Below are 22,514 nucleotides of genomic sequence, written 5' to 3'. Positions count from 1 at the left end.
AGTAAGAGCACATTAATATGTGCTTGTTGTCTCCCCCATTAGAATGTGAGCTCCTTGTGAGTAGAGGGTTTTTCATTCTTTTGTACTTGTATCCAGAGTGCTTGGCACATAGTACGTACTTAATAAATTCTCCACTTATTGATGACCTCATCAATTCCATCATTTTAATTATCATTTCTATTCAGATGACACAGATAACACCGAGGTCACAAGTTTGGGTGACTGGAAGGATACTGTTGCCCTTGACAGACATAGGGAAGCTCCTATAAGGATGGATTTGGGAGAAAAGATGAGTTCTGCTTTGGACCTGTTGAGTCTGAGGTACTTCTAGTTTGAAATAATGAAGGCAGTTGCAAGACTGGAACTCAAAAGAAGTATCTGTGTCATCTGAATAGAAATGATGCCTAGTAACAACCTCCTAATTCATCACCCTGCCTCAAGTCTCTACCTTCTCTAGTCCATCCTCCACAGTTATAAAAGTGATTTCCTAAAGGATCTATCCATATAAAGTCTTTCTTATACATAGATCTATCATCTAGTCATATCACCTCTCCTCCTACCCCCCCCCCAAATCCCCAAATCTTCAGTGCTCTTTTGTCTCCTGGGTAATATTTAAACTCCCTAGTTTGGTATTCAAGACTCCCCACAGTATGGTATGAATGTACCCTTCAGCCCTATCTCATATTAGTTCTTTTGCCCTTCCAGCCAAACTGTATTTCTGTCTCCTGAATACATACTGTGCTTAATTGCTCCTTTGCCTCTGATGCTGCTCTATCCTAACAAAACTGCCTCTTTCCTCCTCCTTTACCTATTTAATTCCTAACCATCCTTTAAATTCCAACTCATATGAAACCCTCCTTGATCCACTATAGAACTAGCTAGTAAAAATCTTCCTTAACCTCCTTGAAACATTTGACACTATTCTCTCCTCCTAGATACTCTCTCTTTCCTTCACTTTAAAAATTCTTCTGATTCTCCCCTTACTTTTCTAACTATTATTTCTGTCACTTTCACTAGATCCTCATCTTCTTGATTTTGATACAAGGAGGTATTCTTGAAGGGCCTGTCTTTTGTTGTATTTTTCTCTACGCATACAGTCCCTTAAAAATCTCATTCATTCCTATTATTTCAACTACTGCAACAGGTGAGCCTCTATGCAGGTGACCTTCCCCACCCCACCCCAGTCCATACTCTAAACCAACACCCCCAAAGGTTGCGCAGGAAATATACTAAATTCTCCATAAGCCTTCAAAAGTAAATGTCTAAAATAAAACTTCTGACTTTCCCCTTCTCTTCTGTCTTTTGACTTTACTGTTTCTTATACATTTCATTGAGGTAGTCTCCTTTATTCACAACCTTAGAGATATCTTTAATTTTTCTCTTTGATATTATTTCTGATCAATTACCAAGACCTGTAATTTGATTAAGAGAGACAATATATGCTAAGCAATACATATATATAATTTATTATTATTACTGTTATTTCCATCTATGCAACATTTCTTAAACCTCTACTTTCTTCTCACTGCTACTACCTTATTCGACAACCTCATTATTACCTGATTGGACCATTGGAATAGCTTCCTAAAAGATCTATAGTGAAGGTCTGATCATGTTATTCTTCCTATTCAATAAATTTCAATGTCTCTTTATCACCTCTAGAGTCAAATACTATACAAAGTCCAGTTTGCTTGTACCACAGATGATGACAAGAGGAATAATATGTATTAACGTTGAAAAGTTGGGGCCAGATTTTGAAAGCTTTATAAATAACACAATTTTATTTATTGGAATTGTGGACTGCTCCCTGTTAATTTGGAATTGTATGTATTATACATTACCAAATCAAATCTCTCCAATCATTTTCCCATATAAGGTAAAATTTTTGTGACAACTCTCCTTTATCTTTTCCCTTCCATATTGATCTCAATCAACTTGGACTTATGAATCACACAATTTTAATTAGAAGAGACCTAAGTAGCAACCAAGTGCAAAGAATATAAAAAAAAAGTATCTCTGCTATGACACATCTGATAGATGGTCACCTCTGGTTGAAAACTTTCAGCGAGAAAGAACACATTATCTCCTCAGGGGACTGGAAAGAGGAAAAACTTAAGACATGAAGGACAATTAAAAGGTAACAGTTTAGGTGAAAGACACTAAGGGCCTGAACTTGCGTTAAAGCTATCTAAATAAAGAGAAATGGACAGATACCAGTTAAGTTGCTAAAACAAAATCAACAAGATTTGACAACTGATTGGATAAGAATCGAGGAGAGGAAAAAGTCAAGTACAACTCCAAGACTGCAAGTTTGTGTGACTAGAAGAATGGGGGTACCCTTGATAGCAGCAGGGAAATTAGAAAGGGAAATAGGACTTTTTAAAGAGAAAATGAATTCCATCTTGGACATGGTAAGTTTTAGATATCTATGAAATATCCAGCAAGCAGTTGATAATGTGACTATGAAACCAGATATACAAATTTGAGTCATCTGCATAGAGATGATTATTGGGACCTATTGAAGCTGATTAGCTCCCATAAGAAAATAGAGCAGAAGAGGCCCCAACACAAAGTGACGTAGAGCACTCCAAAGAATAGAGGGTGGGTCGTGGATGATGATTCAGCAAAGAAGACTGAAGAGTGATCAAAGATGTAGACAGAGAATCAGGAAACAGCAGTACCAGAGAGAAGGTAGACAGGAAGAAGGAATGGTCAATAGTGACAAATTCTGCAGAGAGGTCAAGAAGGATGAGGGTTAAGAAAAGGCCACTGGGTTGACAAAAAGTAGTATACTCTGAGACAACAATCTATACTTTTGAATAGCTCCAAGCATTGAGAAATTTTTCCTTATGACAAACCTAAATCTTGCTGGTTGCAATTTCTACTCATTGAGCTTACTTCTGTACCTGGAGGAGGGGATGGTTTTTCCAACCAAAATATCTTTAATCCTATTTTCATCCTTTTGGTCCATCAAATACTTGGAAGACAGCTAAATGCTACTTCACTCTCATCTTCTCTATTCCAGACTAAAACATCTCCTGGCTCTTCAATCAAGGTCTATCATCCACCTTCTTTCTAAAATGTGGCACTGAGGACAAAATTCCAGGTCAAAAGTATAACAGGACTATCACTTCCTAAATTCTAGACACTATTTCTGTCAGTGAAATCTGAGATTGCATTAGAATTTTTTAGATGCCATGTCACAATGTCAGCTACCATGGAATTTGCATGCCATTAAAGTTGTTAGATCTTTTTCAGACTTACAGGTGCGTAGACAATCATTTCTTATACTTGCAAAGTTGATTTTTCCCAACCCAAGTGGAAAACTAAATTTGTTTCTTTTAAACTTAATCATACTAGATTTGGACCAAAGTTCTAGTCTATTTAGATCTTTTTAGATCCAATTTTGAGATCCTATTATGCAATAAAATGAGATAATTATATATAAAGTATTTCACAAGCCTCAAAATGCTATATAAATGTTATACAACATAATAAGAGTTCTTCTAGCTTTTTGTAATTTGCAAATGTGATAAGCATGTCATTAGTATCTTTATCCAATTAAGTAATAAAAATTTTAGAATGAAGCACAGATCCCTGGAACATTTAAGTAGACACCATCCTTCTTCAAAGTTAACATCAAGAAACTAATAATTACTCTTTGGGTGTAGCCAATCACTTCCACTGCCAGGTCCATCTCTTCCTATCTTTTCTTTAAAATAAGAATAGCATGAGATACTTTATTAAATAGTTGGGTAAATCTAGGCAAACTATATCTACAATATTCTCCCATGTAATTTTAACAACTCTGGCAAAAGAGGAAAATTAAGCATAATCTGCAATGACCTATTCTTGATGAAGACAACTGGCTCTGTAATCACGACATCCTTTTCTGATGTTAAGTACCTATCTTCAACAATCCACTCTTGGAATTTAAGTCAAGCTCATTAGCCTATAGACAGATCTATTCTCTTCCCCTTTGTTTCAAAATTGGGACATGTGTTCTCTCCTGTCCTTTGTTCTGTTTCCTATCCTCCATTTTTCAGATATCACTGACAATGGCTCAGCAATCACATCACTCTTCCCTCAGTGACCAAGGATGTAGTTCATTTGGGCCAGCTGACTAGATTAAAAGCATTTGGGTATTATTTCATTTAAATTAGCTTTCAAGTCCCTATTAGTCATTTTTGTTCTGTCCTTTCTCATCCAAAAGTTATTTCTCTTAGGTTGAGGAAAAAAAAAAAAACCAAAATCAGAATTAAGCAGGTTTATGTGATTTGTCATTAGTTACCATTGCCCCATCTACTCTGAACAGTGGTACTATTCCCATTAGCACCTCAATTCCTTCAGTTTTGCTCTTTACTCCAATATAGCTTTATAAAAAAAGAACAAAGAACAAACCCATTTAATTGTTCTTAGCTTTCCTATTCAGCTCTTCTCCTCTTCAGCTTAAGTTCAGTCGATTAGCCAATAAGAATTTATTTATTAGTGGCATCACGATGCACTCAGATTAACAATCTCAATATCATCTCTGATGGCTCACTCTTACTATTGGCACGTATACATTGTCAAATCTTGTCATTTCTACTGTCAAAGCATCTCTTGTATATATCCCCTTCTCCTCCCTTACAAAAGCTACTGCCTGAGTTCAGGCCTTTATCATCTCTTGCCTGCATTACTGCAGTAACTGTCTAACTGGTGTCTTTCTACCTCAAGTCTCTCCTCATGCTAACCCATCCTCCACTCAGATGGTGAAGTGATTTTTTTGGAGCAAAAGATTGGTCATGTGATCCTCCTACTCAATACTTTACTGGTTCTCTATTAAGCTGATTAAATACACAGTCCTTTAAGAGTGACAACTATTCATACCCTTCCCTGTCCCTGCCTTTCCTGCTGTACACTTTACTCCTATGCATTCCATGACCCAGCTTAGCCTATTCTGGCACACATCATTCCATAGCTGTTTCTATGCCTTTACAATGGCTGTCCTCCATGCTTGGAATGTTGTCCTTGCCCATCTGTGCATTTCAAAATTTCTGGCTTCCTTTAAAATTCAAAACCAGAACAGACCCTGCCTTCAAGAAAGTTAACTTCTCAAATTTACAACTTGGAAAATCTGCAATGAACAACTGATTTCATAAAATATTTTCAATCTGCAAGATAATGACTTTAATAAAGATAAAACCCTATTTTAATTAATATCCTTTATTGCATCCAGCTCTACATACCTTGAATTTTCCAGATGACACAATCTATTAACAAAAGGGTACTACTCCATGTTGCAACAATTCAGCTAGCAGCTGCTGTGGGGGTGAAAGACCAACACAGGCCCAACAAGAACTCTGCCAGCACAGGTTCTTTTGATCTGCCTTACTAAGGAAAGCAATGTTAAGGGGTTAACAATCTTACTTTAATCCAACAAATACATATAAACGCACTTAGCTCAGGAGGAAAAGCCAGCAACCTGAACTTCAGAACATGTACAAACAAATTACGAACATACACAATATAAACAGACCAAGTCACAATTCATAGTTACCAGGAACGCATCAACATCTGGGTTGACAATACCGGGAGCTCTTAACAATTGGCCCAGAGTCACATGCTACTCCTCCTGTGGCTTAGAGCCCCAAACAAACAACTCTGTTCTCTCTTTTTATACAGTCTTTAGATGTCATCAAATGTCATCTAAGTGACCAGAACCTTAGGCACATACTATTGGCTCTGGTCTTAGCAACTCCCCTTAGGACCCTGAGGGCTTCACACCCACATGGGCTTAGCACCTAGTAATTAGGGGTTTGGGCCTGGGACTTTGCACCTAGTAAGGCTCAAAGACAACTAGTTTAGCATTCTAAAACAGTAAAAAAAAAGTCCCACCTTAATTAATATTACACTATGATATTCTTCTGGTCAAATCCAAATATGATTTTACACTGCCTTCTCCTAAGAAGCAGCTAAGTGGTACAGCAGATAAGTCAGAAGACCCAAGCTCAAATCTGGCCTCAGACACTTCCTAGCTGCTCTGTGCCTCTGGGGAAATTAGTTAACTTCTGTCTGCCTGGTTTCCTCAACTGTAAAATAAGGATAATAATTAACGCCTGCATGCCAGGGTTATTGTGAGAATCAAATATGGTGTTTAAGCATAGTGCCTGGCACATAGGAGGTGCTATATAAATGCTTCTTCCCCTTCCTTACCTCTCAAATTCAATTTCTTGTCTTTTACTTCCCACAACATCTAACACGTGTTCGCTTCTCTTTTTGTTGGCGCTACTACAAAACCCTACTTCACGTATTAATTTTCACCCATCTAGAATACTGATTGAAATATCCTCCTTACAGGTGTTCCTAACTTCACAATACTGCCAGAATAATTTTCCTTATTTATATCTCTGGTCCTCTTCTCAAATATTTTCAGTAGCTCCCTGCTGTCTTTGGAGTGAAATTCAAATGCTTGTCTGGTATTCAAGATTCTCCATGATCTGGCACCATCCTATTTTTCTAGACTTATATCACTTACTTTCATAAACATCATATAGCAGCTAAATTGATTAACCCTTCTCAACAGAAACACCACTGCATTCTCATGTCACTATGCCTTTGCCAGTCTGTACCTTACTCCTGAAATACCTTCCTCATGTGTTTACTGAATTTCTACCCATTCTTTACAATTCAAGTGCCATCCTCCAAGAAACTTTCCCTGATACTTCCTCCCTCAACTTCAACAACCTCCAACTTCAGAAGTCACATAACACTTTTCTAAATTCACTAATGCACTTATCAAGCAATAATATATATTGTCATTTGCATAGACATATCATTCTCTTACTGAGGGTAAGCTCCTTGAGTGCAGGAACTCAAGCTCACCTAAGTGTAAAGGTGCTCCACCCTGGGCAGGTCATTAATAAATGTTGATTTGACTTGTTAATGTTACTATCACTAAAGGAGTGTAAGTACATATTCTATCCTTTTCCCCCTCTGTTCAGATGAATAGTTAGCATTTGATAAGTTATACTGTAGATGTTTCTGTTAAATATATTATAGTTATATTATTATTATTCCATACTGCAGATGAATATATAATCATTATAGAAAAGAAACCAAGATTTATAGAGTAGTAGTGTTTATAGATTAGTAAAATAATGGTAAACACAATTATGTAATCTGAGCTTGAGGTTACACAAGATAATCTTTAAGATCTCTTTCCAGGTATTTAGTCTATGTGGAAAACTAGAAATTAAGGGATTTGCCCTAGGTCACTGTTAGGACTAGAAATCAATTCTGACTCTTAGTACTTTTATTCCATTATTGCCTCTATTTTGCCTTCTTTGAAGGTGAGAATTTCATATATATATACACACACACACACACACACACACACACACATATACATATATACATATATACACACACATATGCATATACTATACACACACACATATACATATATACACACACACATATGAATATACTAAATATACACACACACACACACATATACATTTTATATGTATATGTGACAGCTGTGTGGAAACAACACAGGTAATATATGATATTACTTACAGTTAAAAAAAAAAACTACATAAACCAAATAAAGCTTGATGCCTAGCAAGATATGATGAAAAAGTGGTGACATGATTTGTGGCTCATTTAAAAATATGAGGGTTTTTACTTTATGTAACAATCACTTTAAGTACAGAGAAATTTTTGCCAAAAAAAAAAATCAAAACAAAGTTTCAACTGAAGATCAGTATATGCTGCAGATATTGCGGAAATTATGGTTTCTGAGCCCTTAGCACAAATTACAAGACAATCATGAGATTTCAAAGCTCCATAAGAAGACTTTATTATGAAAAATTAAAGAAAATACAAACTGAGTATCTGCTTCTCAAGATGACTGTCGTAAAACTGTCTCGGTGAGAAGGCTCTAAGTTCTTTCTGATGTTCTATCTTCAACATATGCTCTTGTTCTCTTTATTTGGGGGCTGTTTCTGTACATAACTTATTACTATTATTTTTGTTATATGTCCTATATGAATAATAAGATTGAAAGACTTTAGTAACCAGCAATTCTCTAACAAAAACCACTATATCCATATGAAATAGAACATGTTAAATAAGATTTTATCATTTTAAAATGACATCAATATTATGCATTTTGCTCATATTTATACTTCTACAATATAATTACAGTACCTGACAGAAAATTCCACATTCTATTCTCTGAACTCTTATCCTTCATAATGCACTTGGCTGGCGATTATAGTAACAAAAAATGAAAACACAGATTTTGTTTTCTTCCACTAGAAATAATGTAGTCTATTTTTAAATTGGAACTAAGAGGCAGTGTGGTATAATGGACAGATATGTCCTTGGAGCCAAGAAGATCTGGATTTCAAGTCCTGTCTCTAAAAATATGTTGGCTGTGAGACCTTGAGGAAGTAATTTAATCTCTCAGGGCTCTAGGAAAATCTCTAAGACTCTAAGTTGCAGAGAAGGTACTGACCTGCATTGGTATGAGCTCTTCACCTGGAAGTTCCCTATACCAATACAAACAGAGGTCCCATCGTTATCCTAAATTTGAGCTAAACATGATGAACTGCACAATTTGTGAAAATATCAGGAATCTATTGTTATTTATCTTCCTCTTTTACTCTACCACAGGCAATAGTGAGCAAGAATCCCCTCCATAATACCTCCAAATGATCACTGCCTGAAAGCCTCTACATATTATACTGCTTAATATTCAGCAACTAAGTGACAAAACAGATAGAATGATGGCATGGCAGTCAGGGAGACCTGAGTTCAAATCCTTCCTCAGATACATACTAATTAGTGACCCTGGGCAAGTCGTTATAAGTGACAATCCTACAATCTCATTTTTTTCATCTGTAAAATGGGGACAACAGCATTTACTGCACAGGGTTGTCATCAAATCAAATAATCTCAAGCACTGTGCAAACCTTAAAGTGTGATGTAAATGTCAACTATTGTATCATTATATATTTAAATGGATCTATGATCTAATTAATTTGGAATAAAGACTGCAACCCATGCATACCTGCCCTTCCTATGTGACTCTTGTTCACATCCTCCCATAAATGTGTCATAAATGTTGCCCATCCAATGGACTGGAGACATTTCCTGCTTTCCTCCATTATCCCAATTATGCCAGTGGAGCACTGGAATTCTCCACTTGTCATCCCTCACCTTCCATTACATGATCGATTCCTCATCCTACATTTTCCTAATGACATCTTTCACTCTTCCTTTCATTGAAGCTCAACATTGGTTATATATTCACAACTTATCTCTACCTAGAACCAATTATTGTATAGCTCCCATTCATCAAGTAACAATAACAAAATGAAGCACTCAAAAAATGAGTGACACTACAAAATTCCAAAACAATACATCTTTAAACATTAAACTACAATAATAATATTTTATATTACACTGAAATACGGTTATAGCAGAAAGGCAATGTCATATAATGCAAAGAATTCAGAACCAAGAATCAGAATATCTGAGTTCTAGTTAATCAGTTAACTAGCCAGGTAACCTTGGACAAATCATTTAACTTCCATGTACCTCAGTCTGCTAATCTGGAAAATGAGGATAATAATATTCTCTTTAATTCACAGTATTGTTGTAAAGAATAAAATAATATATGGGAAACTGTTTTGAAAAACTATAAGAAGTTATAGAGAAAATATAATAAAATATTTTATCTTCTTAGATACTACTCCTTAGAAATGGCAACATGTTTCTTTTGCCAGTCAGCTCCTTTGCCCTCTACAATGCTTTTTGCATACACAATTCGTTAAGGTATGTGATCATGGGTGGTGGAATTTTTTGCAGGGAGAGGAGGACAGCAGAAAAGATCTGGACTTATGATTTTATTGCTGTAGGGAACTTTCACTGTGGAAATTCCTCATCCTAAAGTAGATCAGCGGCTTTTCTGTATTTCAGAATCTCAAAGCATTTTCTGGGGAGAGCCATTCTTGGAGGTAGGAAGATGGTGGTTCAAGACCCCTAGCAGCTGACAGACCTGGCAACATGACCCAACCTCACAGAAATGTATATGTGTACCTGAGATTTCACTGGCATTTCCTTTATAAAATACATGGATTTACTTGATGTAAATATATTTTTAAAAGACAGCATGCCTCCTGCTGTACACTGAAGAAATTTGATTTGAATACAATATTTTAGTTATGTCCTTTTTACCTTGAATTTAGTGAGAAAACACTGTTCCTGTAGCAAATTTTAACTTTAAAAAAATGACAAAATTGACACTGTTGTAAACAAAACTCATTTTAAAAATCAGTGGTAAGGTCTACAGAAATGCTACTAAATTAACCATTCTATATAGCCTTTTTCAAAGAAACTTACCTTTCTGAGCTTTCATTGTCTGTTCTTCAATTTGTCTCAGACGTTCCATCAGCTCTTCCTTTTCTCGCTCTATTCTCTCCTTTTCTTTTTCTGCTATTTCCCTCTTCTTTTTTTCATTTTCTAGTTGTGCCCTTAAAAAGAGTTGCAACTACATTATTATAAATCAATCATTAAAATTAAAAATATTTAGCTGTTATGGGGAAACAACAAAAGCAAGGCTACTTTATATTTAAAGCTGGAGGAAATATATAAATGTTGTTTGAATATGGAAAGGGAAGCTGTTACAGGAGCGACATCAAACTTAAGCCAGTCAGCACATTTAGAAATTTAAAGTCTGAAGATGAGACCATGCACACAACTTTCATGTCCACTGTAACTTAATTTTCACTTGGAACTATTCGTAAGGAAAAGCAGAAGCCAAGGGCTTGAAGGAAACATATAGGTAAGGTAGGATACCATGGTCTTGAACAGTCTGGTAGAATACAGCCCCAGTACTATATAAAAGTATCGAAGGAAATTACAAGAGTTTTAATGCCTAAAATAGAAGGAACAGTTCTAAGTACTTGTAGGTTTCTGACAATAACAGAAACCTGGCAAACTCAGAAGTACTGACTAGACTTCTAAATTGCTAGGAATCAAAATAAACCAAAGCTTTCTTAACACCAAAATCCTAGCTGTTTTTCAACATTTCAACCGGAGTTTTAATTAGGTCACAAAAGACAGAAGCAAGCAAAAAACAATAGTTTATGTCATCAAATGATACCCATTTGTTTCTAAATGATTCTACTTCTCCTGCATTTTGTCTTAAATTTCCTCATAGTAGACAACTACGTGGAATGCACTATGCTAGATACAATGATGGATATAATACAAGTATAGATGATACTCAAGAATTTTACTAGCTAATGGGGGAAAAATATACATGCATAAATAATTGTGGTAACATGGGGGAAAAATATACATGCATAAATAATTGTGGTAACATGGGGGAAAAATATACATGCATAAATAATTGTGGTAACATGGGAAACTGAATTAAGTACAAAGAAAAAATTTAGAAAAAGTGATGTAAGAAATTTAGAAGAAAATTATTTTCACCCAAAGGGGGAAGGCAGGTCAGGGGAAGTCTTCATGGAAGAGTTGGGCACTGAAAAAAACTTTAGCAATTGGCAATCAGGAAGGGAAGGGAAGAGGCAGTACATTCTAGGCATAGGGAAGAGAGCAAATAGATGCATAGAGATAAGACACAACAAGACAAGGATAAAAGACACAAAATAACCCAGTCTGGCTAAAACAGAGTATGTTTAGGGAAGTAGTACAAGATGACACTAGAAAGATAAGATGGAATCAAACTGTAGTGGACCTTAATGCAATCAAAAATTTATACTTTATTTTTTAGGGAGCCGGAAGTGGCTGAAGGTTTCCGAGTAGAACAGGATTATAGTAGTACATTAATAGTACATTGGCCTACAGGCCAAGCAACAAGAAGGGCACAATGGAGAAAAAGCTTTGAGTAAACAAATTTACATTGTTGTGTGTAAATATCACAATGCTCTAGTTAAGAAGATATGTGGGCTGATGGTATATGTAGCGTAAGGACGATCAAAGGAAAAACTGACTCCAATTGTGAAATCTAATGATCAGGAAGATGTTGGGACATCAACATAAGTCTTTTTTCCTACATTTTTCATAGCATTTAGAGCTGGAAGGGACCTTAGAGATCATCCAGTAAAGCACATTTATTTTAGAAATGAGAAATTGAAAATAAGAAAGGTAAAGTGAATTGCACAATGGACCCCAAGTCTTTCTTCTTTTCCATGCTACAAACAGAGAAGCTAGTAAAGGGATCCTGGGTTTAGATATGGAAGGGAGGATGGTTAAGTTCAGTTTGGGATGTTTATTGAGTCACATACAATATCACATCTAGTTGAACATAACCAACAGGGAGTTAGAAAGAATACTAGAACTTGAGAGGTTAGGTATAAAGATATAAATTTGGGAGGTATCCAGATAGAGATAATAATTAAAGCCAATAATTACAAATGATACACATAATGAAAAGGAGGAGCTGCACAATTCTTACTTTGCTTCTATTTTTCTATATACAAATGACAATGAGGCTATACAGGACAGAACAAAAATGGATAATAGGAAGTTCATACCCCAAATAGAGAATAAGATCACACCTTGTGGCCCTGGACAAGTTCAAATCACAAGGCCCAGATGAACTACTGCATCCTAAGCTCCTGAAAACTAGCAGATGACATTGCTAAGTCACTGTTCTTCCTCTGAACAACCAGAGAATGAGAGATGTATGAGATTAGAGAATAGCAAGTGTCCCAATTTTAAAAAACAGGAAAAGAAGGGCACTTGCAAACTATAGGCCAGAGAATCTGATTAGTTATCCTGGCATAATTCTAGTCTATTATTAAACTGATTGTTAATGAACATCTAGGAAAAAAAAGCAGTGATCACAAAGATTTAACATGGCTTCATTAAAAACAATCATACTAGACTGCATTTCCTTCTTTGATGAGAGTTATTAAATTGCTGGATCTGGAGAGTTCCATAGACATTTTCTTGGCAATTCATGACAAGAGATAGGGGCTGTAAAACAGAACAATTAGATGGAACATCAATGAGTTGAATAGCCAGACCTAAAAGGTAATTATTAATGGTTTGTCATCAACAAGTTGGGTGGTTTTTTTGTTTGTTTGTTTGTTTTTAAGTCTCTAGTTGAGAGCCCCAGGGATTTGTGCTTGGCACTGTCCAATTGGGCACTTTTATCACTGACCTGGATAAAGACATAAATGGCACATTGATCAACTTAAGATACAGAGCTGAAAGGGATAGCTAACATATTGGTGATAGCAGAGTCAAGATCCTAAAAAGTCTTGACAGCCTAGGATGTTTAAGCCAAATTTAAAAAGATGAAAATTTGTGTGGTGAATGTGAGTAGGCTACCACATATAAAAATGAATGATGTTAAAGATAAATATCAAATTAAAACATTAAAAAAAAAACAAATGAATAGCTGAGTAGAAGTACCATAAACAATACTGTTAAAGAAATATATGACCATAAAAGAAGCCAGGCCAATTATGTGCTGAGAATGAGGCAGAACTAATAGAAATCCCACATGCACAATCATTTTATATACAATGTTAAGTTACTGCAACAGAGAGAGCATTAAACTTGGAGATCCAAAAACCTGAGTTCAAATCCTACCTCAGAAACTTACTATGTGACTCTATAAGTCCTTTAATGAAGACAATAATAGCACCTACCTCACTGGGTTGTTGTGAGGGTCAAATAAGTTATCATATTTAAAGTGCCAGATAAATGCTTCTTGTGATTCAGTTGTTCGGTCATACCCAACCCTTTGTGACCCTACAGACCATAATGTCCATGGGGTTTTCTTGGCAAGGATACTGGAGTGGTTTGCCATTTCCTTCTCCAGTGGATTAAAGCAAACAGAGGTTGAGTGATTTGCCCAGGGTCACACAATTAGTAAGAGTCTCAGGCTGGATTTGAACTAAGATCTTCCTGATTCCAGGCCCAGCACTCTATCCATTGCGCCGTCTAGCTGCTTTCTATATACAAATGCTACTTAGTTATTATTATTATTAATTACTACTATCACTACCACTACTACTACTACTACTTATAGTAAGACTCCTAGCCAATGGAGTGTGGATTGCCTAGGTAAAATTTATGGAAGACATGAATAAAATCTGGGCTAAAAAACCAATTTTGCAAAATGGGAATTGTGGTTAAACACTATTTTATCTTAAAAAGATATGAAGGTTTGGTGGACTGCAAATTTGGTATGAGTTAATGTAACATAATAGATAATAAAGCTAATGTAATCTCAAGAACTGGGTGGTAAGGAAAGTAGATAATACACCATATTCCTTCCCTGGTCAGACCATCTCTGAAATAGTGTATTGGTTTCTGTGTAACAAATTTAAAGAAGGACACTGAGAGGAGTCAAGTATCCAGAGGGAAGCAACCAGAATGTTGAAAGGCATGAAGGGGTAGTTGGACAAAGACTCAACAGGGTACACAAGAGCTGTTGTCACTATTTAAATAACTGTCATGGGGAAGAGGGATTAGATTTGTTCTTCTCAGTCTTAGAGGTCAGAACTAAGAACAATGGATGGAAGCTACAAAGAGGCAAATTTAGGATTGATGTCTGAGGAAAAAAAAAAAAGCTTCCCTAACAATAAGAGTCATCCAAAAGTGAGAAATGGACTATTTCACAAAAGTTTCTGCCTCCCCTCCTCACCCCATGTGCATACCAGAAAAAAGTAAAAAGAACACTTAATTGTCAAATACATTCTAGAGAGGGAGACAAGATAGTGGCTGGAAAGCAGGGACTTGCTTAAGCTCTCCCCCAGGTTCCTCCAAACACCTGCAAAAAATGTCTCTGAACAAATTCTAGAGCTGCGGAACCCATGAAACAGCAGAGGCAAGCAGGCCCAGGACAGCCTGGGGTCTATCACACGGGGCTGGGAATGGAGTGGAGCACAAACCAGTGTGAGCTGCACCAGGACTAACCAGACCGGGAGCAGGGCAGAACAAGCCACAGGGCCCTGAATCATCGAGCTGGGGCAATTACCAGACTTCTCAACCCACAAATGGCACAGACAACAGAACAGGTTAGTGGAAAGACTGCAGGAATGGAGTGAAAGGGGAGGAGTGAGAAGAGTATGCTGTTAACCCCAGCCCTGGGGGTGGCGGAAGTGGTGCAACTCTGTGGCTGCTTCCAGAGCTCCAGCTGCAGTTGCTTCCAACCCCAGGCCCATCCAGTGGGAGGAATTAAGCAGCAGATCAGAGCTTGAGGGCAAAAGAGCTCCAAAAAGCCAATGAGGAGAAGAATGCCTTGAAAGGCAGAATTAGCCAAATGGAAAAGGAAGTCCAGAAGACCACTGAAGAAAATACTACCTTAAAAATTAGATTGGAGCAAGTGGAAGCTAGTGACTTTATAAGAAATCAAGATATTATAAAACAGAATCAAAGGAATGAAAAAATGGCAGACTGTGAAATATCTCATTGGAAAAACCACTGACCTGGAAAATAGAACCAGGAGAGATAATTTTTTTTTTTTTTTGCTTTTTGGCAGGGCAATTGGGGTTAAGTGACTTGCCCAAGGTCACACAGCTAGTACATGGGTCAAGTGTCTGAGGCCAGATTTGAACTCAGGTCCTCCTGACTCCAGGGCTGGTGCTCTACTCACTGTGCCACCTAGCTGCCCCAGGAGAGATAATTTAAAAATTATTGGACTACCTGAAAGCCATGATCAAAAAAGAGCCTAGATATCATCTTCCAAGAAATTATCAAGGAAAACTACCCTGATAGTCCAGAGCCAGAGGGTAAAATAGAAATTGAAAGAATCCACTAATGGCCTCTTGAAAAAGCTCCCCAAAAGAAAACTCCTAGGAATATTGTTGCCAAATTCCAGAGTTCCCAGATCAAGGAGAAAGTGTTGCAAGCAGCCAGAAAGAAACAATTTGAGCATTGTGGAAACACAATCGGGATAACACAAGATCTAGTAGCTTCCACATTAAGGGATTGAAGGGCTTGGAATATGACATTCTGGAGGTCAAAGGAGTTAGGATTAAAACCAAGAATCACCTACCCACAAAACTGAGTATAATGCTCCAAGGCAATACATGGACTTTCAAGCTCAGTGAGAAGACCAGAACTGAATAGAAAATTCAACTTTCAAACACAAGAATCAAGAGAAGCATGAAAAGGTAAACAAGAAAGAGAAATCAGAAGGGACTTACTAAAGTTGAATTGTTTTGTTTACATTCCTACATGGAAAGATGATATGTGTAATTCATGTGACCTTTATCAGTATTAGGTTAGTTGAAGGAAACATACATATATATAGAGATAGCACAGGGTGAGTTGAATATGAAGGAATGATATCTAAAAAAAATAAAATTGAAGAAAGGGAGAAAGGGAGAGATAGAATGGGGTAAATTATCTCACATAAAAGTGGCAAGAAAAAGCAGTTCTGTTGGAAGGGAAGAGGGGGTAGGTGAGGGGGAAGGAGTGAATCTTGCTCTCATGAGCTTTGACTTGAGGAAGGAATAACATACCCACTCAAATGGGTATCTTACGCCACAGGAAAGTAAGGGGAAGGGGATAAAAAAGGGGAAGATGATAGAAGGGAGGGCAGATGGGGGAGGAGGTAATCAAAAGCAAACACTTTTGAAAAGGGACAGGGTCAAGGGAGAAAACTGAATAAAGAGGGACGGGATAGAAAGGAGAAAATATAGTTAGTATTTCACAACATGAGTATTGTGAAAGTGTTTTACATAATGATACATGTGTGGCCTATGCTGAATTGCTTGCCTTCTTAGGGAGAGTAGGTGGGAAGGGAAGAGGGGAGAGAATTCGGAACTCAAAGATTTAAAAGCAGATGTTCAAAAAAAGCTGTTTTTGCATGCAACTGGGAAATAAGATATACAGGCAATGGGGCATAGAAATCCATCTTGCCCTACAAGAAAGTAAGGGGAAAGGGGATGGGGGGGTTGAGTGAGGTGACAGAAGGGAGGGCTGACTGGAGAATGGGACAATCAGAATATATGCCATCTTGGAGTGGGGGGGGGGAGGGTAGAAATGGGGAGAAAATTTGTAACTCAAAATCTTGTGGAAATCAATGCTGAAAACTAAAAAAACATTAAATAATAAAATATGGAATTCAAATATATATTAGAGAAAATCTTTGTTAAGAAGTGGCTTAGATTTGATGGCCTCTGAGGTCCTTGCAATTCTGAGATTCTATTATGCTTAATGTACATGCTGCAACAAAGAAGTTATAGCACACAAGTCAAAGGAGGCACAAGAAATAGTTTCATAACACAACAGTTATAAGTATAAGGGTTATGGAGAGACACATGTTTGGGAGAGTAAGCATGTACTAAAGAGTAGAAAAGTAACTCCCTGCCCTCTCTCTTCCTACTTGTGAGCACTAAAGGCTATCAGAAGTATACTCAAAATGGTCCTTGACCTTATTCTGGATGGAAGTTGGGTGACTTAAAATCAACTGGTGTAAGGTTTAAGTTTTAGGTCATCATTGTTCTCCATTAAGAGCAAAATACAAGTCAGCTGTGACAAAATTAACTGATGTTATGCTTATGCAAATAAAGAGATATTTGGCATTTCAATAAAACTTCAATAATTTGGGCTCATTGATAGGAAGGGCAATTTAAGTAACTAAAGTGTAACGTATAGACTTTTTCTAATGCAATCTCATTATCACTGAATACATATACTAATTCAAATTAAGACTGATGAAATGCTGAACCTAGTAGGTTCCTTGAGGGACCTTAAAGAAAGGGTTTCCTTAGCAAAGATTAAGTTCAAACCAATCCCTGGTCTGCAAATTCGGAATTAGTAAAGGGTTTCTTTACCAATAATTATTTTAAAACTCTCAATATAGCATAATTAACTTCTGTTAGAGAATTCAAAATGTACAATATTTAGAAATGGTTACTGTTATAAGAAAGTGCTGCTGCTGTTCAACCCTATGCTATGACTTACCTGGTGAGTTTTTCTATAAGCACAGCGAGACTCTGAGAAAATTATTGAAAACTCTTACCTGGAAAGCATGAGTAAAACAAGTTGAAGATCCTTAATCAAATGCTTCCAAAAAGATATTCAACAGTAGAATAGCAAGGATTGCATAAGGGGGCAGAGGGAAAACAATTCAGTGACATTATGAAAGGCTACTCTCATAATCCTTATGTATTGAGACTTCAAACTTTATAATTATAAATCTTTATCTTAAAAGGGGAATTTGGTGGTACTTCTAGAACACTCAAATGTCTTTTTCATAATTTTTTCCAATGACAATGAAATTCTATAAAATTTAAATCTGGAGAATTCAAAGAAATTAATTTGTCTAAAATTTTAGATAACTACTCCTATCAATTAAAAATTAAATACTGCAAAATTTCATACCTTTCCAACTGCTTCTGATGTTTCTCCTCTCTAGCCTGAGCCTTCATCTGTTGTACTTCGATTGTATCAGGCTTTCTTCTTCGCATGTAGAGCTCATGGTTTCCCATGCACAAAGCTAAAATCCGTTTATTGATCCTCAGACGAGGTGCATAAAATACAAAATCCTAAATATGAATTATTTTAAATTAACAACTTCCTTGGAATGGATAGTCCATCACCAATAACTTGTACTTGTCAACACAGTATGAGAGTTCAACAGTCATGTAACAGTTAACTTGGAAATTAGCTGAAATCTCACAGTACTCATGATAAATGCCACATAAGTGATTCCTCTTAAATATTCCAGAGCCACATCTTGGGTCCCATTTCTTTTTTGCCCTCTACTTTTCCAAAAGTAACTCTCAATCCTTGATCATTATAAATGAGAGACAATTCTGTGTGGTCCCAATTGTTTGTTTTTTTTTCCAGCAACATAAAGACTGAACTATTACTCATTCACAAAAATATCTATTGCAGATTCAAAATATCAAAGAATATTAAATCCTTGCTTCTTTTCTATGGATATTTATGTCTTCAGAATGCTCGGCTATGATATTGTACTTCATCAACAGAATAGATGCTACCACTTAAGAAATGAAATACTCCAGCCTGTAAATTTTTAAAATTCAAGACTTCAAGTTACATGAACACCTAAAAATTAAGTCCATAACTTACAATTCTATAAATTATCATGAAAATACTATGAATGACCACTATCTAGATTGTACTATAGTCAACAAAACAAAGTCACACACAAAAAATTTTTAAATTGAGTTTTCTAATTTATGGTCAACCATTGTCCAAATGCCACTAACAGTCTCTTTACACAACCTTGACTTTATTCCAACAAATTCTGTTCAGTTAGATTTAAATCTATATTATATGCCCCTTCAATAAAATTAAAAAGGCACAATGATTTCACCACTGAGAATATTAAACAATGAAAACAGATTGCTTTCCAGTGCCAGTTTGATAAATGAGAATCTATTTTCTTTGATATCATTTTGGAAGGCACCACATATGTCCACAATCTTGGAACCATCCTTGACTTCTCCTCCCTCCCCCTCTCACCACCTTCCATCCCCATTATTAATTTCCAAGTCTCATTTATCCTTCTTTAACATCTTTCACATCTGTGCACTCACAAAGCTTCAATCATAATTCAGATTTTCATCACCTTTCATCTGGATTATTGCAATAGTCTCTTAATTGGTCTTCTACTTCCATCCCTTCATTCTCCAATCCACTCTTTTTTTTCCCCATAACTGCCAAAATGATATTACTAAAACAAAGATCTGATCACACTCCTTTGTTTAACTAGTTTTAAGCCCTTTATAATCTTACTTTCATTTACCTTTATCATATATTATTCTCCTTCATGCACTTTGGTTAAATTGGCCTCCTTGTCATTCCTTACACATAACCGTGTTTGTGGTCCCTGTGCCTTTACATTGGCCATACCCCACACCTGCTTTTTAGAATCCTGAATTTATTTCAAATTTTAGCTCAAGCACCCCCTTTCCTAGTCCCTACAGTTGCTGACAGGGCTATCATTTCTGTCTATAGACCTCAGAACCTAGCACAATTCTCTGAGGCACATAGTAGGCACCTAATAAACATCTATAATTGCTTTATTTAGTTTGAAATACAAATTCCTCAGCTTGGCTTTTAAAGCCTTTCACAATCTGGCTTCCTCCTATCTTTCCTGTCTTATTTCATATTATTTCTCTTCATATGATCTCTGCTCCAATAAAGATGGTCTCCAAGCTGTTCATTGTATACATTTCATCTCCCACTTCTATCCCCTTGTACAGTCTTTTAAGTAGAGAATGTACATCCTACTCCTTTCCTCTGATTTGTAGACTCTCTACAGAGTATGGCTTAGGTGCCATCTCTTCCACCAGTCCTTTCTTGATGTCGCCAGGTGTAGAGTTCTCTCCATTATCAATTTTGCATTACTTTGATCATACTTTTTCCTCGTCTATGTACATATCGTATCCTCAAAGTAGAATGGAAGCTCCTTAAGGGTTTGGTCTGCTCCATTTTTGCCTACATCTTCCACACACAATGCCTCTGTCCTTACTTCTAACATAGTACCTTACATATAGTAAGCACTAAACAACATGTTAACTTGAATTCAGCACAAATGTAAAAGATATATAATAAGGGATAAGATTTTTACTTACAGGTGCCTTCTTATCGATTGGCTTTATGACAAACTTTTTGTCGTTAAATGAAATATTTCTGATTTCACTCCAGGGAAAACCAATTTTAGGCGTCAACCTTTAAAATGAAAAGTAGACTTTTAATCAAGGGAGTATATATAAAAACTGATATTTATCTGGTGCTTTAAAGTTTCCAAACTACTTTACATACATTGTAGCATTTCATGCTTATACTAGCCCACTAAGTAGGCAGTATAAGTATTATCACTCCCCATTTTTAAAGGCGAGGAAATTGAATCTCAGAGAGATCAGCCGACTTGCTCAAGGCCTCAAAGTTTATAAGTAATAGAATAGGAATCTGAACTTGATCCCATATGAAGTATTCTTTCTACCATACTACAGGTGAAATAACTGCACTGGTTATTATAGCCTGAATGGATAAACTTTCTAAACTCCAGACTTTTAGGATATTTTAATTGGTACTAATGTATATTAACATGCTACTGACATACCTTGAATTTTTATGTTCATGAAGTAATTTCTGTAGTTGCAAAGAGCTAGAATCACACACACACACACACATATATATATATATATATATATATATATATATATGTAAATGGCCAGCCAAATTCTAGTACATGAATATAACAGAATTTTACTGGGTTGTCAGAAGTGATAATTATGAAGAATACAAAAAAGTATAAGAAGATGCAAAGTGAAGTAAGCAGACCTATACAAACATTAAACAAAATGAAAGTTTAAATGGAAAGAGCAAAAAATGAAAAATATTTGAATGTCGTTATAACAATCCAGCATGGGCCCCAAAGAGATTGAGATTTTCACTTCCCTCCATTGAATGGAGAAGAAGAACACTGAATACTATGGAGGCTCAGCTGATGGATTAATTAGTTTTAGTGAACTGCTTTTTTTGTTTCTTTTAATATTCAGTGTTATAAAGGAATGGCTCTCTGAGGTAGAACAGGAAAGGGATGTATTTGGAAATAAAGATGAAGTAAAAACTGAAGGCGGAAATGAAATGAAGAACTGAATTATAAAACGATCAACTGAACTCCCTCACTTTTAGTCTCCCCTTTAATTCTTTCATTAATTCTCCTGAAGCATAGTCTAATCATCACTCTCCTGTTGAAAAACTCTAACGTCTTTTGACTATGTTCTCCTTATACACTACTGCACAGTGCTATCATCAGATCCTATGAATTCAATAATCATCCCCATTCTGATTATTCTCAAAATCTATGGGTCGAGCCCTAACCTCTTTGCTGACCTCCAAAACAACATCTCCAATTGCCTATTGGACAAGATATCTTGAACTCAACATAATCAAAACTCAACTCATTATCTTTCTCCCAGGGGTGAGGAATCTGTGGCCTTCTAAGTCATTGAGCATGGCCTTTTTAACCTAGTCCAAGTTCTATAGAACAAATCCTTTTATCAAGGGGACTTGTTCTATGAAGTCTGGATTCAGTCAAAGGGCTGCACTTGAGGTCCTATAGGGCCACATGTGGCCTCGAGGATGCAGGTTCCCCACCCCTACAAACCCTCCTCCCTTCCAAATTTCCTATTACTGTGGAGACACAACCATCCTGCCAGTCTCCCAGGTTTGAAACCTTCACCCACACTTAGCACATTCAATTGGTTGCCAAGTTCTATCGATTTTACCTTTATATCTCATATATGACTCCTCCTCACTCCTGACACTGCCACCACCCTGGCCCAGGCCCTCATCACCTCATGCCTGGACTCTTAAAATAGCCTGCTAGTTGGTCTCCAAGTTTCAGCCCATTCCAGTCCATTCTCCCCTAGGTTGCCAGGTGTACCTAAACGTGCAATCATGTCACATTCCCCCCACCCCGCAACCACACCCCCCATCAATACACTCTTGTGGTTCCCTATCACCTCCAGTATCAAATACAAAAT

The 22,514-nt window shown here is 36.5% G+C and overlaps 1 protein-coding gene across 2 annotated transcripts in view; it reads right to left on the bottom strand.

Annotated features, from left to right (window-relative positions):
• Positions 1 to 22,514, bottom strand: part of RDX (radixin) — a 109,171-nt gene that overhangs the window by 8,601 nt on the left and 78,056 nt on the right. For both annotated transcript variants that reach the window (XM_036742596.1, XM_036742597.1), the window contains 3 exons: positions 20,595 to 20,691; positions 18,370 to 18,533; positions 10,393 to 10,523 (listed from right to left, as the gene is read on the bottom strand). In XM_036742596.1, coding sequence (XP_036598491.1) covers positions 10,393 to 10,523; positions 18,370 to 18,533; positions 20,595 to 20,691 — 392 coding nt within the window. The remainder of the gene's footprint in view (positions 1 to 10,392; positions 10,524 to 18,369; positions 18,534 to 20,594; positions 20,692 to 22,514) is intronic.

The sequence above is a fragment of the Trichosurus vulpecula genome, chromosome 2 (genome assembly GCF_011100635.1).
Source record: "Trichosurus vulpecula isolate mTriVul1 chromosome 2, mTriVul1.pri, whole genome shotgun sequence".
In the NCBI taxonomy this organism is placed as follows: Eukaryota; Metazoa; Chordata; class Mammalia; order Diprotodontia; family Phalangeridae; genus Trichosurus; species Trichosurus vulpecula.
Note: the sequence above shows the minus strand (reverse complement) of the source record. Positions and strands in the feature narration are given on the sequence as shown.